Source organism: Spermophilus citellus (genome assembly GCF_964194105.1).
Source record: "Spermophilus citellus genome assembly, chromosome: 8".
Lineage (NCBI taxonomy): Eukaryota > Metazoa > Chordata > Mammalia > Rodentia > Sciuridae > Spermophilus > Spermophilus citellus.
Window position 1 is genome coordinate 70293704 of NC_138189.1, and position 13209 is coordinate 70306912.

The 13209-nt window shown below is 39.0% G+C and overlaps 1 protein-coding gene across 2 annotated transcripts in view; it reads right to left on the reverse strand.

Annotated features, from left to right (window-relative positions):
• SLC10A6 (solute carrier family 10 member 6) overlaps positions 1–11671 on the reverse strand; it is a 29952-nt gene extending 18281 nt beyond the window's left edge. For both annotated transcript variants that reach the window (XM_081304564.1, XM_081304563.1), the window contains exon 1: positions 11066–11671. In XM_081304564.1, coding sequence (XP_081160690.1) covers positions 11066–11442 — 377 coding nt within the window. In that variant the 5' untranslated portion in view covers positions 11443–11671. The remainder of the gene's footprint in view (positions 1–11065) is intronic.
• Positions 11672–13209: the final 1538 nt, after the last annotated feature.

Sequence of the window (13209 nt, forward strand, 5' to 3'; positions counted from 1 at the left end):
TTAAAATTATTTATTTATCAGCAATACTGGGTATTGATCCCAGGGGTGTGCTGACCACTGAGGTAAACTCTTTTTATTTTTTTTTTATTTTTAGATAGAGTCTTGTTAATTTGCTCAGGCTGGCCTTGAACTTGTGATCCTCCTGCCTAAGTTTCCCCAGTAGCTGGACTATAGGTGTGTGCCACTACCCCTAGCTGTTAGCATCAATTCGAAAGGAGACATTAAGTGAGAAGTAGGGGGACATCCAGTGGAATTCTCATTTGTAGACAAAGGGAAGCTCAGTAATGCAGTCATCATCGTTACCACAGATACACATCTGGCCACCTTGTGAAGTGAAATGTGGTTCATGAGCTAGATCAACCAAAGCAAAATAGTCCCGCCAGTGATCATGTTACAGCTTTACCAGGAAAACAAATGAGTCTTAGTCTTTGCTCAACAAACTTGGAATGATTTCCAACAGACCATCTGTTTGTTTGTCTTCATCATTATTGAGATTAACTGTCTCTGAGTTAAAGGGCTAACAAATTTCAAGTGCCGCAGATCAGATAAAGATTTGGAAGGATCTAATGTCTATGGGAAGGAGACTCCTTTGGTGTAGAAACTTCAAATATTATGTATCTTGATTGCTGTTGTGGATTGAATGTGTCCAAAAGTCATGTTGGATAACTAATCCTCAAAGCAACAATGTTGGGAAGTGAAACCTCTGGGGAGGTGTTTAGGTAATGAGGTCTCCAGGATGGATTAATGCCATAAAGGCTGGTCATAGGGAGTGGAGCCATTTTTGCCTTTTCACCTTCCACCATGTGAGGGTGCAGCAAGAAAGCCTCTAGCAAAAAAAAAAAAAAAAAAAAAAGGTACCTTTGTCTTGGACCTCCCAACCTTCAGAACTGTGAGGAAGTAAAATTCTGTTCTTTATAAATTACTCAGTTTCAGGTGTTCTGTTATAGCAACATGAAACAGACTACTCTACATTTATTGCACTATATGAACTAAGTTATTGCTTCATAAATTTGGATTTTTGTTTGTTTTTGTTAGTTGTTGTTTTGTTATGTTTGGGGGATTTTGTCTTGCTTTGTGGTACTGAATATTGAACACAACAGTGCTCTACAACCAAACTACATCCCTTCCATTTTTTGTTTTATTTTGTTTTTTGAGACAATTTCTCACTAAGTTGCAGAGGCTGATCTTGAATTTGTAATTCTCTTGCCTCAGGATTACTGAGTAGCTAGGATTATAGATGTGTGCCATTTTACCAGTCAGGTTTTTTTGTTTGTTTTTGTGATGCTGGGGATTGAACCCATGGCCTTGTGGATGCAAGGCAAGCACTCTACCAACTGAGCTATATCCCCAGCCTTATATCCTGTTTTATTTTGTCTGAATATATAGTTTTTAGGGCACTTAGCTCAGTAGCAGAGTACTTGCCTAGTAAGCACAAGGTCTTGGGTTCATTTCCAGTACTGGAAAAAGAGAAAAAAAGGAGATAAATGTATAGTTTTTAAGTCTTTGTTTTTATGTTGTTGTTGTTGTTGTTGTTATTGTTTGCTTGTTGGTTGGTTTTTGTGGGGGTTTTTTTTGGGGGGGAGGAGTTTGATTTGTGTTTGAGACAGGGTCTCTTTATGCTGCCCAGGCTGACTCCCAACTCCTGCACTTGAGCAATCCTCCCCACCACACCCTCTCAAGCAGCCAGGACTCCAGATGCAGGCTAAAATGCCCAGATTTGTTTTTGCTTTTTTTTTTGATTGGAGAAAACCACTTAATTACATAATTAATAACATAATTGAGAATAGTTTAAATATTTTAATATTTAAGATATTAAGATACATAACTTGGGTCTAACAGAACATTGCAAAGGTCCTTCCTGCTCTGAAATGGAAAGAGGAAAAAAAATCAACAATGCAAAAAAGTTGGCAAATTGTTTTGTAAACCGTAAAAATAATTTTAACAATCAATTTAAAATAAATGTTTAATAAAGAAGTTAATAAAGAACTGGGAGTTTACATTTCATGAAAGCTAAGAAAAGAGAGCTCCCAAATGATGTCTAAATAGCAACCAAAGATCAGGGAGGATAATAAGTAACTCAGTGCCTTTTAACCACCCTGCATATTTCCTTGTGTCTTCCACCCCAAATCTATTCTGCTCATCTCTCACCCCAACTCCCAATTTCCAAGTTTAGGCTCTGAAATTTATACATACAGCAAAAGAGTAAAATTAGAGAAAGTAAGACCAATGGAAATGAGATACCCTTCAGATCAATAAAATGTTCTATCTTTCAATTGCTGGAAAAAAATACACACATAAAAATTAAGCACATAAAAATTGTCTGTAGACCGTATTAGCACTGTTCTACACAGTAGAGTAAAGCAAATGAAAGCAGATGCAACATCACACAAACCCAGAGCGAAAAGCAAGAGTTAATTCACCTAGACTACAGGCCCAGAAAGTCTGGGGAACTTTTTAATAATCGTTGTTTAAAATTCTCACACCAGCAGGTTATGGGGGTGCATGCCTGCAATCCCAGCAACTCCAGAGGCTAAGGCAAGAGGACTGTAAACTCCAGGCCAGCCTCAGTGACATAATGAGACTCCGTTTCAAAATTAAAAAAAAAAAAATTGGGAGGGGGCATGCTGGGGTTGTGGCCCAGTAGTAGAGAATTCCTGGGTTCAATCCCCAGTACTGCAACAAGTAAAGTTCTTGTAGCAGACCACCTTTCACATATTGTATGTTTAATCTGTGTTCATGGCACAAGTGTTGGACACACTGAGGCAGACAATTATTCTGCCCCCAAAAGAAGAGAAAGGACTTTCTTTGTGTATAAGACCTTCTGAAGAGATAATATGGGCCCTCTAGTACTTTGAGCCCATGATTCCCATGTCATTCTTCTCCATAATATCACCAATGGGGCTAGGGTTGTGGCTCAGCGGTACAGCGCTTGTCTAGCATGTTCAAGGCACTGAGTTCGATCCTCAGCACCACACAAAAATAAATAAATAAAGGCATTGTGTCCAACTACAACTAAAAAAATATTTTAAAAAATATACATCACCAATATTTCCAACTAACCCTGCCTATTCAACAACGTGTCTATGATCACTTTTTTAATTTTCTGCCCCATATACTCTTGGCAAAGTAGCAGCTCTTTTACGTCTCTGATATTAATAATAGTTCTGGGTTCTCTTGGTCTGCTGGTCACAATGGCATACCAATGGAGAGAGTTTGGCAATGCCAGGCAATTCTGAATCTGTTGTCCTCTGGACACTGGTACTGACTGTGCCTCCTGAGCAACAGTCATACTCACTTCACACTACTTGAGAGCCCACCTCTCACCTGTGCCAGGGAGCATCTTAGGCCCAGGGCCTTACTTTCCTCTCTGTCTTTTGGGCCCAGTGTTACCTCGGGCTGTGGCACTTGAATACTTATGGAATAAACATATGAAGAGAATAATGAACAAGTGTGTCAATACACTGTGCTGTTCAAAAGTGCCCTTTGCATTCCTCACTGTCATATTTTTGAAGTGAACCTCACTAAAATCCTTCACCATAATTCAAATGGTTGATACCCCAATTGCAATCCAATAAGAGATTTTCTATGAAACTATACTCTTTTAAAAAATTGGCGGGGCGGGGGGGGGGGCGCTGGGGATGTGACTCAAGTGGTAGCGTGCTTGCCTGGCATGCATGAGGCACCACATACAAATAAAATAAAGATTTTTTTTTAAATTTTAAGTTGTTTTTTTGTTTGTTTATTTTTGCAGAACGGGAGGTTTAACCCAGCATCTTGACACATACTAGGCAAGCAATTTACCACTGAGCTACATCCCAGCCCAGATAAAAGTACAATTTTATGGAACAAATATTTAGTTGGTTGGTGTTCCATTCATAAATTCAGACTTGGATAACACAAGTATTTGTATAGATCTATTCTCTTTTCAATTTCTAGTCCATGCTTACTTGTTCAAGTAATAGAACTTTTTTTTTAATTACTTTTTTCTTTTCAAAAGAACCATGCCATGCCACATGTTTGCTTTTGGGTTGTTTTTTGTTTGTTTGTTTTCCACTTAATATACCACAGAAATTCTTAGATCAATACATTTAAACTCAATCTTTTAAAGAATGGGCTCATTTTAAAGATGGGCTGGGGGGTAGCTCTGTGATAGAGCACTCACCTAGTATGCGCAAGGCCCAGGATTTGATCCCCAGAATCATTAATTAACTAATTAATACTGCAGAGTACTTCACAATCTAACTTAATTATCTAATCTTCAATCACTTATTTAATGACAGATAAGGTATTTTTTAGTTTTTTGCCATTATAAATAATGTATAATCATTCTTCTATATATTTCATTTGAGATGATATTTTATTTCTGTAGATTTCCCAAAGTAAAATCACCATACTATATCCAAAGCACACCATAAATGTGTCAAACATTTTCTTTTTTTGTTTGTTTGTTTTAACAGACACTGCCAGATTAATTTCCAAAAGATTGTTGCAATTTACAATCTTGTCTACTTTGGGTGTGATCAATCCCTTTTAATTCTCATGAGAACACTGAAAAATGTCTCACTTTTGTTGTTACACACTCGACTCTAGAAGACTAAGCTTTCTTCTGCATTTTTGGCTTCTTCTGTATCCTTCTTTCTAAACAGTCTTGCTGATCTGCCTTTTTCTTCTCAGCTTGTCAGGGCTCTTTAAAATTATAGTACATATCATCATGTACAATGCAAATATTTTTGTCAAACTTATTGTATATCTTTGACTTTGCTCATGACTTTTGCCATAATTAACATTTATATAGTCAAAAGCTGGTTTTTTTTTGTTTTGTTTTGTTTTTTATGGCTTCTAAGTTTCTTATCTTGCTAAAGATCTTTCCCCATCCTGATGGCATTCAAATATTTCCCCCAACACAGGTATTTTTACTTTTTATAGCTTGATACTTTATATTTTCAACTCACTCAAAATTTATATTTAACATAGTGTGAGGTATTGAGAAACAAGTGTGTGAATGTAATTTATCAAATAAATCATATGTCACTACAGTGAAGTACCAACCTTACCGTGCATTAAGTGTCTAAGTTTATTCAAAATGTTTTCTGAAAACTCTATTCAAGCCCATTAAATAATTTTATTTTTTCCTGAACAAATACCAGAATGTCTCCACACATCAGAGGGCTGATACCTTCCCATAAATTTTCCTTTTTAAACTTTCTTAGTAGTTTTTATGTATCTTTTTCTCCAAATAAAATCTAAAATTACTTTATCCTATTAGGAGTGTTAACCTGAAGACTTCTTTCTGGTTATATTAAAGAAAAAAAAGCATTATGCCCCAACTCCCCAACCTCTGTATCCCTGAGGAGAGTGTCTGGGAAGTTTCTCCAAATTCTTGGCCTGCGACATTGCTGCATTCCTTGGCTCTCCAAGTCCTGGAAGGAATTCCATATTACATCACTTTAATCTGGAACTTCTGAAGATCCAGCACAACAATGCCTTCTCCCCATCCCACCCCATGGCTTTGACTCAACAGAAAAGTAAACTTGATGGTCGTGGGTGGGAAAGTGGGAGATTTGTGTCAAAGTGTGTACTCTCAATTCCCTCAGTTATTACTTCCATCCCTTATACATTCGTTCAAGCCCATGACATGATAATGGCCAAAGGTGGCAGTAGATGATCCTGATGCTCTGCCACTTGTTATGAATACCAACCAAGCTGGAAAAGCACAGGGTGAATCTATGTGAATGCACTGGGAAGCCACACCTTTTGTTTTACTGCCGTGAAATTCCTTCCAATGTAGCATGAACAAAGGATGTGGCTAACTGGATCTTTTGACTGTTCACAAGTAGGAAAATTGTTGGCACTATCTGACTTTACTAGAACAAGATTCCACTTGCATTAAGTAGAATGGCATCATCCACCCCAAACTATTGCAGAGAATAATGAGACAGATTTAGCAGGTCTGGACAAACAGGTAAGTCCTGAATCTCCTTAAAATAGGGAAATTACATATATACGCATTCCGTTGAAAGGCAGTGTCGATTAAACATTTTGCAAATGAAGCTTAAAATATTAAAATGCTGCTTTAATTTCAAATCCATAAAAAATCAGGAACTCTAACTCTTAAAATGAAAGCACACATACTTGCTTCCCCACTTAAAAAAAAAAAAGTCATCTCACTAACAGATGGACAAGGAGAGTGCTATAATATCACATGGAGATGGGCACACACCTGTAATCCCAGCTACTCAGGAGGCTGAGACAGGAGGATTACAAGTTTGAGGCCAGCCTGGGCAACTCAGTGAGACCCTACCTCAAAATAATATTAAAAATGAGGTGAGGGATGGGGATGTAATTCTGTGGTAGGGTATTTGCATACCATTCACGAGGCCCTGGGTCCCATTCCCAGTACTGCAAAAGAAAAAAAAAAAATATGTCGATAGAATTGGCCCTAGAAAAGAGCTTAAGGACCAGTTTTCCAGACCCAAATATGTCTGCTGCCTTGCAATAATAATGAGCATTTATCAAGTACTACATGCTTTGTATTGTACCTCATGCATATTTATAATGTTTTCTCTTTTTATCTACACAATAACTGTATATGTAGGTGTTATTTCCATTTTATTCACAAAGAAACTGAAGTTTAGAGTGTGATAGGAACATTCATGAAGTCCCATGGATTCATTCTCAGCAAAGCCTGAAGCACAGGAGATTTTCATTTCTCCACCAGGCCAAGTCAGACAGATCTGAAAAACCTGAAGTCCTGTTTCCAGGGTCTTTTTTCTGATGACCAAGGACTTTTTCAAAGTTCGGTGAGCAACATTGGTCACTGAACTCCACAGTCTCCACTCCCCTCCACGGACAGAATATTTTCTCTCCAGTGAAGGGTACAAATACATCTTTTCAGGAAAGAATAGACCTACCCTCAAAGAGAGCAGGGCAGAGTAGTAGTTAAATGAACCATTCTGGAAACAGTGAGCAGATGCATTACTTACCGACTGGCCACCTAGGCAGATTATGTAAATTCTCCAAGCTTCAGTTTTCTCACATTTTTTTTTTCTTTTTGGTGGTACTGGGAATTGAACCCAGGGTCTCATTTATCAGTTTCCTCCCTTCTAAAAAAAGGAGAAACATAACTACTTCATGGGCTGTCGTGAGGCTGAGTAACTGCAAAACACACACACACAGATCTTAGTTTCATGTCCTTTCCTCAAATGCAGCAATCCTGTCCACCTCTGGAATGGCGTAAGGCAAAAATAGTCTTCATATCTTTAGCCCTTCCCTACCCATGCCCTCTACAATGTTATGTTGCAGCACCATCCATCAAAATCTACTTCCCCATTCCTTGAATCTGGGCTGGGCTTGTAGTTCACGTGGACCAATGGGATGTGATGAAATTGATGATGGACTGGATTCAAACTCAGGCCTCACACAATCTTCCATGCATCCCCTTTCTCAGAGCTTATACTTAGAGCACACCAATAATCCCAGCAACTAAAAAGTTTGAGGCCAGCCTCAGCAATTTAGTGAAACCCCTGTCTCAAAATAAAAAAGGACTAGGAATGAGATATGGCTCACTGTTCAAGTGCCCTGTGGTTCAATCCTCAGTACAAAAAAAAAAAAAAACTTGTGATTTGGTTTCAGCTAGCCTGCTGGAAAATGAGAGACCATGTGGAAGTGAACCCAGTTGTGCCAGCTGAGGCCATCCAAGACCACTGTATATTTAACCAATCCCCAAACATGCAGAAGAACCCAGCTGAGAACAGCCAGGGAGCAGGATAATGTCGAAAGCTCTTCATGCATATTCACCAATAGTCTTCTAGAACAATCATTAGGGAGAATCATATTATAACAGGAGGAGACAGAACAATATCAGTCAACATTCCAGGATATGGGAACAAAACGGGCAAATGAAAGTCAGAAAAATGGGGTGTGTTTAGAGAACGATGACTGGTCTATCTTGATAGGTTGTGCTCAAGGGGTAAATGATAAATAATGGGAAGCAGCTGGGTAGAAGGCCTTTGTCATTTCTGTCCAGTTTACTAGGTATTGAGAGGCTTCTATGTGTATAACATGTTCATTGCTATGATGGTCCATGCTGAAATTTCCAGTTACAGAAAAGAAACCTGTGGTCAGAATTTGGATACAGGAAAGCTACCCTCAGAGCTTGCTTTGTCTTTATAGTACAAAACTATATCTGGGAAACCTGATACAGACAACAGCTGTGAGGATACAGTACTTGGCCAAGAAAAAAAAAAAAAAAAAAAGAATCAAGGCCTGACTGAGGAAATAGCTGTGGCATGGACAGCAAGCAAGAACCACTAGAGGAAGAAGATGGCTACAGGGCTGGGCAGTAGATGGAGCAAACAAAAGGAGCAAAGTGATTTATGTCATCATCTGACACTAATTCAAGCCTATTGATTCTGAAATGCCTGTTTGGGGTGAACACATGGAGAATAGCATAAGAGCTTCATCCTAGTTTCCTTGTTTGTAAAAGGAAATGCTGCATTAAATACTTTTGGATTCAATAATAAAATAAAATAAAATAGATAATTAAAAAATTTTAAAAAATACTTTTGGAGTCTGAGTTTCACTTGAATGTGATTTTTATCGGTAGTCAATGCAAAAAAAAAATGCATTGAACTTGAATATCCTTTCACTCAACAATACTGAATTTTTTCCTATTTGAAACTTTTGCCCAAAATTAAGATTTTTATTAGTTTTGCATCTATAAGCTTTTGAAAATCTAGTTTAAAAATAAATCTAGCTGGGAGCGGTGTTACATGCCTGTAATTCCAGAGGCTTGAGAGGCTGAGGCAGGAGGAGTATCAAGAGTTCAAAGCTAGCCTCAGCAAAAGTGTGGTGCTAAGCAACTCAGTGAGACCCTATCTCTAAATAAAATACAAAATAAGGCTAGGGATATGGCTCAGTAGTCTAATGCCCCTGAGTTCAATCCCTGGTACCAAAAAAATAAAAATAAAAACAAATCTAATTTTTTGTCCCTGCTTTAAGTTTTCAGTTTCTACAGCTTGGTGTTTTTGTTTTTGTTTGTTTGTTTGTTTGTTTTGTTTGTGAAAATTAAAACCTCAATTTAGAAAGAAAAGGAGAAAAGTAGCTAAATATTTATTTTATACCCACTATGTACCTGGCATTATGTGTGTATGTGTATTTTAATAGGTTAAATAATTTGACCAGAATTAAAAGCTAATTAAGGACATAGCTGGCAAAAGGAAGTAAAATGAGCTTTATCTTTCATAGACTTCCTATTCACTGGTGTTTTTATGACAATGCTGACTAATAAGAGATGAAGGTAATAAATGTTCTCTTTCCCAGAACAGAAGTGTTTGAAAACACTGTTTAAAGATTTATGCTTCCACTCAAAACAGAAGATTCAGTCATGTTGCTAAATGTTATGGAAAAAAAGGTCCCAAATTGCAGACTGATGTAAAACAGATGTGAATTTAAATATGTGTTCTGCCATTCTCTGTTGGCAAGCTCCTAACCAATCCAAAACACAATTTTCTCAACTGTAAAATTCAGAAAAATGAAAGGTCACTCACAAGCTTATTATGAAGACCAAGAGGAGAATATATCCATGAATACATCTATGCCATATCTGTGAGGTACTTTTAACAATAGTACTTTCCTTCTTCCTTCCAAAATCTTTCAGGCGTTATAATTTATCACTGATGTGTGAACTTCAGGCAAGGAATATTTATCATATCCCATTTAGTTAATGATCAACTTTATTGAATTTGAATTGGTGATACATTATTAGCTTAATAGTAAAATACAAAATCCATCAAGTGGTTTTATTTTTTTTTTTTCAAATCTCTCCTAGGTAGGTAACTAAAAGACATATGAAAGTTAATTACTAGTCTGAGTGATAAGAACCCATTAAAATGTATAGGTGAAATATGTTCGATACACCACACATTCAGCACATGCAGGAAACTGGAAACCCTGACCCAGGTGACTCACAGATGTCAACTCCCAGCTCGGTCATCACCTCTGATTCATTCATTCATGGTACTGTAAATCTAAGTGGCATACATATGGAACAAAGATTTAAATTCATATGTAGTCCTCTCCCTGAGCAGAAGGTAAAACAGAGTGTTTATCAATAACAAACAATCTAGAAAGACCATTGGTTTTAGCCCTTCTTTTTTTTCAGTGCCTATTGTTTCTTCAAATACTCTTTTCTCCCCTAATCAACATGTTCATTCCCAAAAGTATGTGATTAATTCATCCTTGTTAAAGCATAAATAGATGGTAAAGCTTAATGTCTCCAAGGAGTATTTATTTGTATCATAACCAGGAATAAGGTCACTGGCTTCAATGAAAAGAATTCAAGTCTAATGAAGAATGTTAAACATCTATAAAGTAACAAGGAAGAACAATTTTAATTTTGGGAGCCTTCATACTTCTCTCTAAATCAAATCAACAGGACAGCACTGGCATTTTAAGAAGGACATGTCTACCAGATGCCCCTAAAGCTCTTTTATGTAATCCCCCAAATATTATTTTTCATAGTAGGTACTCAGGAAACACCAATTAGAACTTTAAGGCCTTCATTCTGGTTAAGCCACTTGTCACCACCATCACCACCATTATGACTACTACCAAACCACTGTCACTAGCTTTTAGGGATTTTCAGCTACGACCTGGGAATTGTCATTAAAGATGAGAGCATGTTAGAGGCAGGGGGTGTGGCTGAGTGGTAGAGGGCATATCTACCACATATGAAGCCCTGGGTTCAATTCCCAGCACCACGAAAATGTGAAGATGCCAGTGTGAATGAGAACAAATGCACATTTGGGAAGGGTCACTGGGTGAGGTGGAGACAAGCCTCCTCTGTTAACATATGAGCCAAATCCCACTACTCAGAACAGTAGTTGCCAATAAAGCAGAGGAAGACCACAGCAAAGCCAACCTGGAGCTCAGAAAGGAGACTCCTTTCCATGTCTGATCAAGTCTCCATAATATTTGCAATATCTCCCCACTGGAATCTCTACCCAAACACTAAAGTCCCCTCCAGGTGGGATGAGGGAAGGATCACTGAGCTAGTGTAGCTTACCTGAGATCCATATCTCCATCAACCCAGAAGGTGAAAATGTTCGAGATGGTTCCCCCAGGACAGCACCCCATGATGAGAACAGCAATAGCGTGGACTGGCTTCAGAGAGAAGCTGATGGCCAGGAGATAGGCTGTCAAAGGCATGAGCCCAAATTGGCAGAGCAGTCCCACAGCAATGCCCCATGGTCTCCTGATGTGCCACCAGAGCTTTCGGATCTCCACAGAGCATCCCAAGGAGAACATGAGCAGACCCATCATAACAGCTGACACCACTGTGAAAACAAGTTCCAGGCTCCCCTGTGCCTCTGGTCCCACAGTCAGCTCCTCCTCCGAACTGTTGGCAGGGCAGGCTGAGCTGCTGGAACAATTTGCTCTCATTTCCTCATCTCCTTAAGACAGCATTGCAAATGAACATCAGCAACGATGGCTGGGCAGGTCTATCCTGCCACATTTTGTAATAATGCAACCAAGTCACACGTGGAGAATCATTCCAGTCTCTATTGGCCAGCCAGGTGATTCATGCTAATTTGATCAATTTATTCACAAGTAGCATTATAAAAGTAATGAGCCTAGGCTTGAAACATATAATAAACTGTGGTAGGAAAGGCTTTCCACTTCTCTTCTTACTCACCACTGAATAATCAAGGGCAATGAGACAAGCAAACTTATTGTCAAGTGGAGGGACGGGGCTATGTCGTCAACATCACACTGTTCCAGGAAAGCACGTCAGACGCCAAGAGACAAGTTCTCCAAATTCAGTAGGGATTTCAAGGAGCCGGGATGCAATGTTATGTGAGAGAAGGCTGACTCCAGGAAAAAAAAAAAAAAGACTGCTCTGCCAGAGCCACGCCTCATAGCATTAGCAAAGCATTTCTGTAGGAAATATTAAAGCAAAATGAGGCCAGTTAAGGAAATGTGGGGGAATAAGGAAAATTTCAAGATATCTTTCAAACTGGCCTCAGTTTTTCTTTCTGTTTTAATGGAAATGTGGGTCTAAAGCCAATAATGAAACACCTGAAAGAATAATGTGGTTTTAAGCACCTGATTGTGTCCCATGAAACGTGGAAACTTGCTTCTATACACAAAACAATTCAAGAGAGCTGTCATTTGCTTTTAGAAATTCAAGTCTGATTTGAGATGCCACGCCCCTGGTCTACTAGGGAAAGCCTGGAATTCCTGCAAGGGAATCTAGTAAAGAGCTTAGTCTGGAATCCAGAGATGGGGTCTGAGAATAGCCCCAGGTGCTGACCGAAATGCCCCAGGTGCCCCTTTGTGCTTTATAACTAGACATGTTGGTGAAACCAGATGAGATGATGTGGTTCCTTGAAATCAAACCTCCAAAAAAGCAGGTGCCACACCTTTTCTCACAGACAGAGCTTATTGTGGGGCACAGGCTGGCAACAAGGCACACTTTATCAACTCCTGGACCTGTCTCAAGAGGGATGCTGGCTATGCATGGTTGGTTCCTGGAGTGAGTTAGGTTTCTGGAAAGCCCTGTGCTCTCAGCTTGAAATGATGCAGAGGTGCGATCAGGCTAAGAAGGAATGGAGGAGGGAGAGAACAAACATTTTCTGAGTGCTTCTGGGGTGACAGGGGTGTCCTAGGTGCTTTACTCAAGAGTGGCTGTGTCTGGTGAAGAAGAAACTTATTTTTTTTAATTTCCTAATTTTGAGAGAGGAGGTGTCAGATGTTTCTGTCTAGATAATTTCTTTTTTTTTTTTTTTTAAAGAGGGGAGAGAGAGAGAGAATTTTTTAGTTCTCGGCGGACACAACATCTTTGTTGGTATGTGGTGCTGAGGATCGAACCCGGGCCGCACACATGCCAGGGGAGCGCGCTACCGCTTGAGCCACATCCCCAGCCCCTAGATAATTTCTAAAAGTCCCTAAACCAACTGATCTTCTATATCAGGCCCCAGACTCAATTGAATGGCCCTTCTTTGTTATATGAGTTTAGGTTTACTAGGCACCCTACCAGGCCATTCCCAAAGAGGCTGGTGTTATAGGAACTTTTGTGATGTGATGAGTATTCAGTGCTAATAGCTATGTGAGGGGGATAAATTGCCTAGGGGCCTTGTGGGGGGAGGTGACTTTGGCTACTTGCCTTTTGAAATTTGGTGTTATCAAAAAAATCTCAAATGAGTTAGA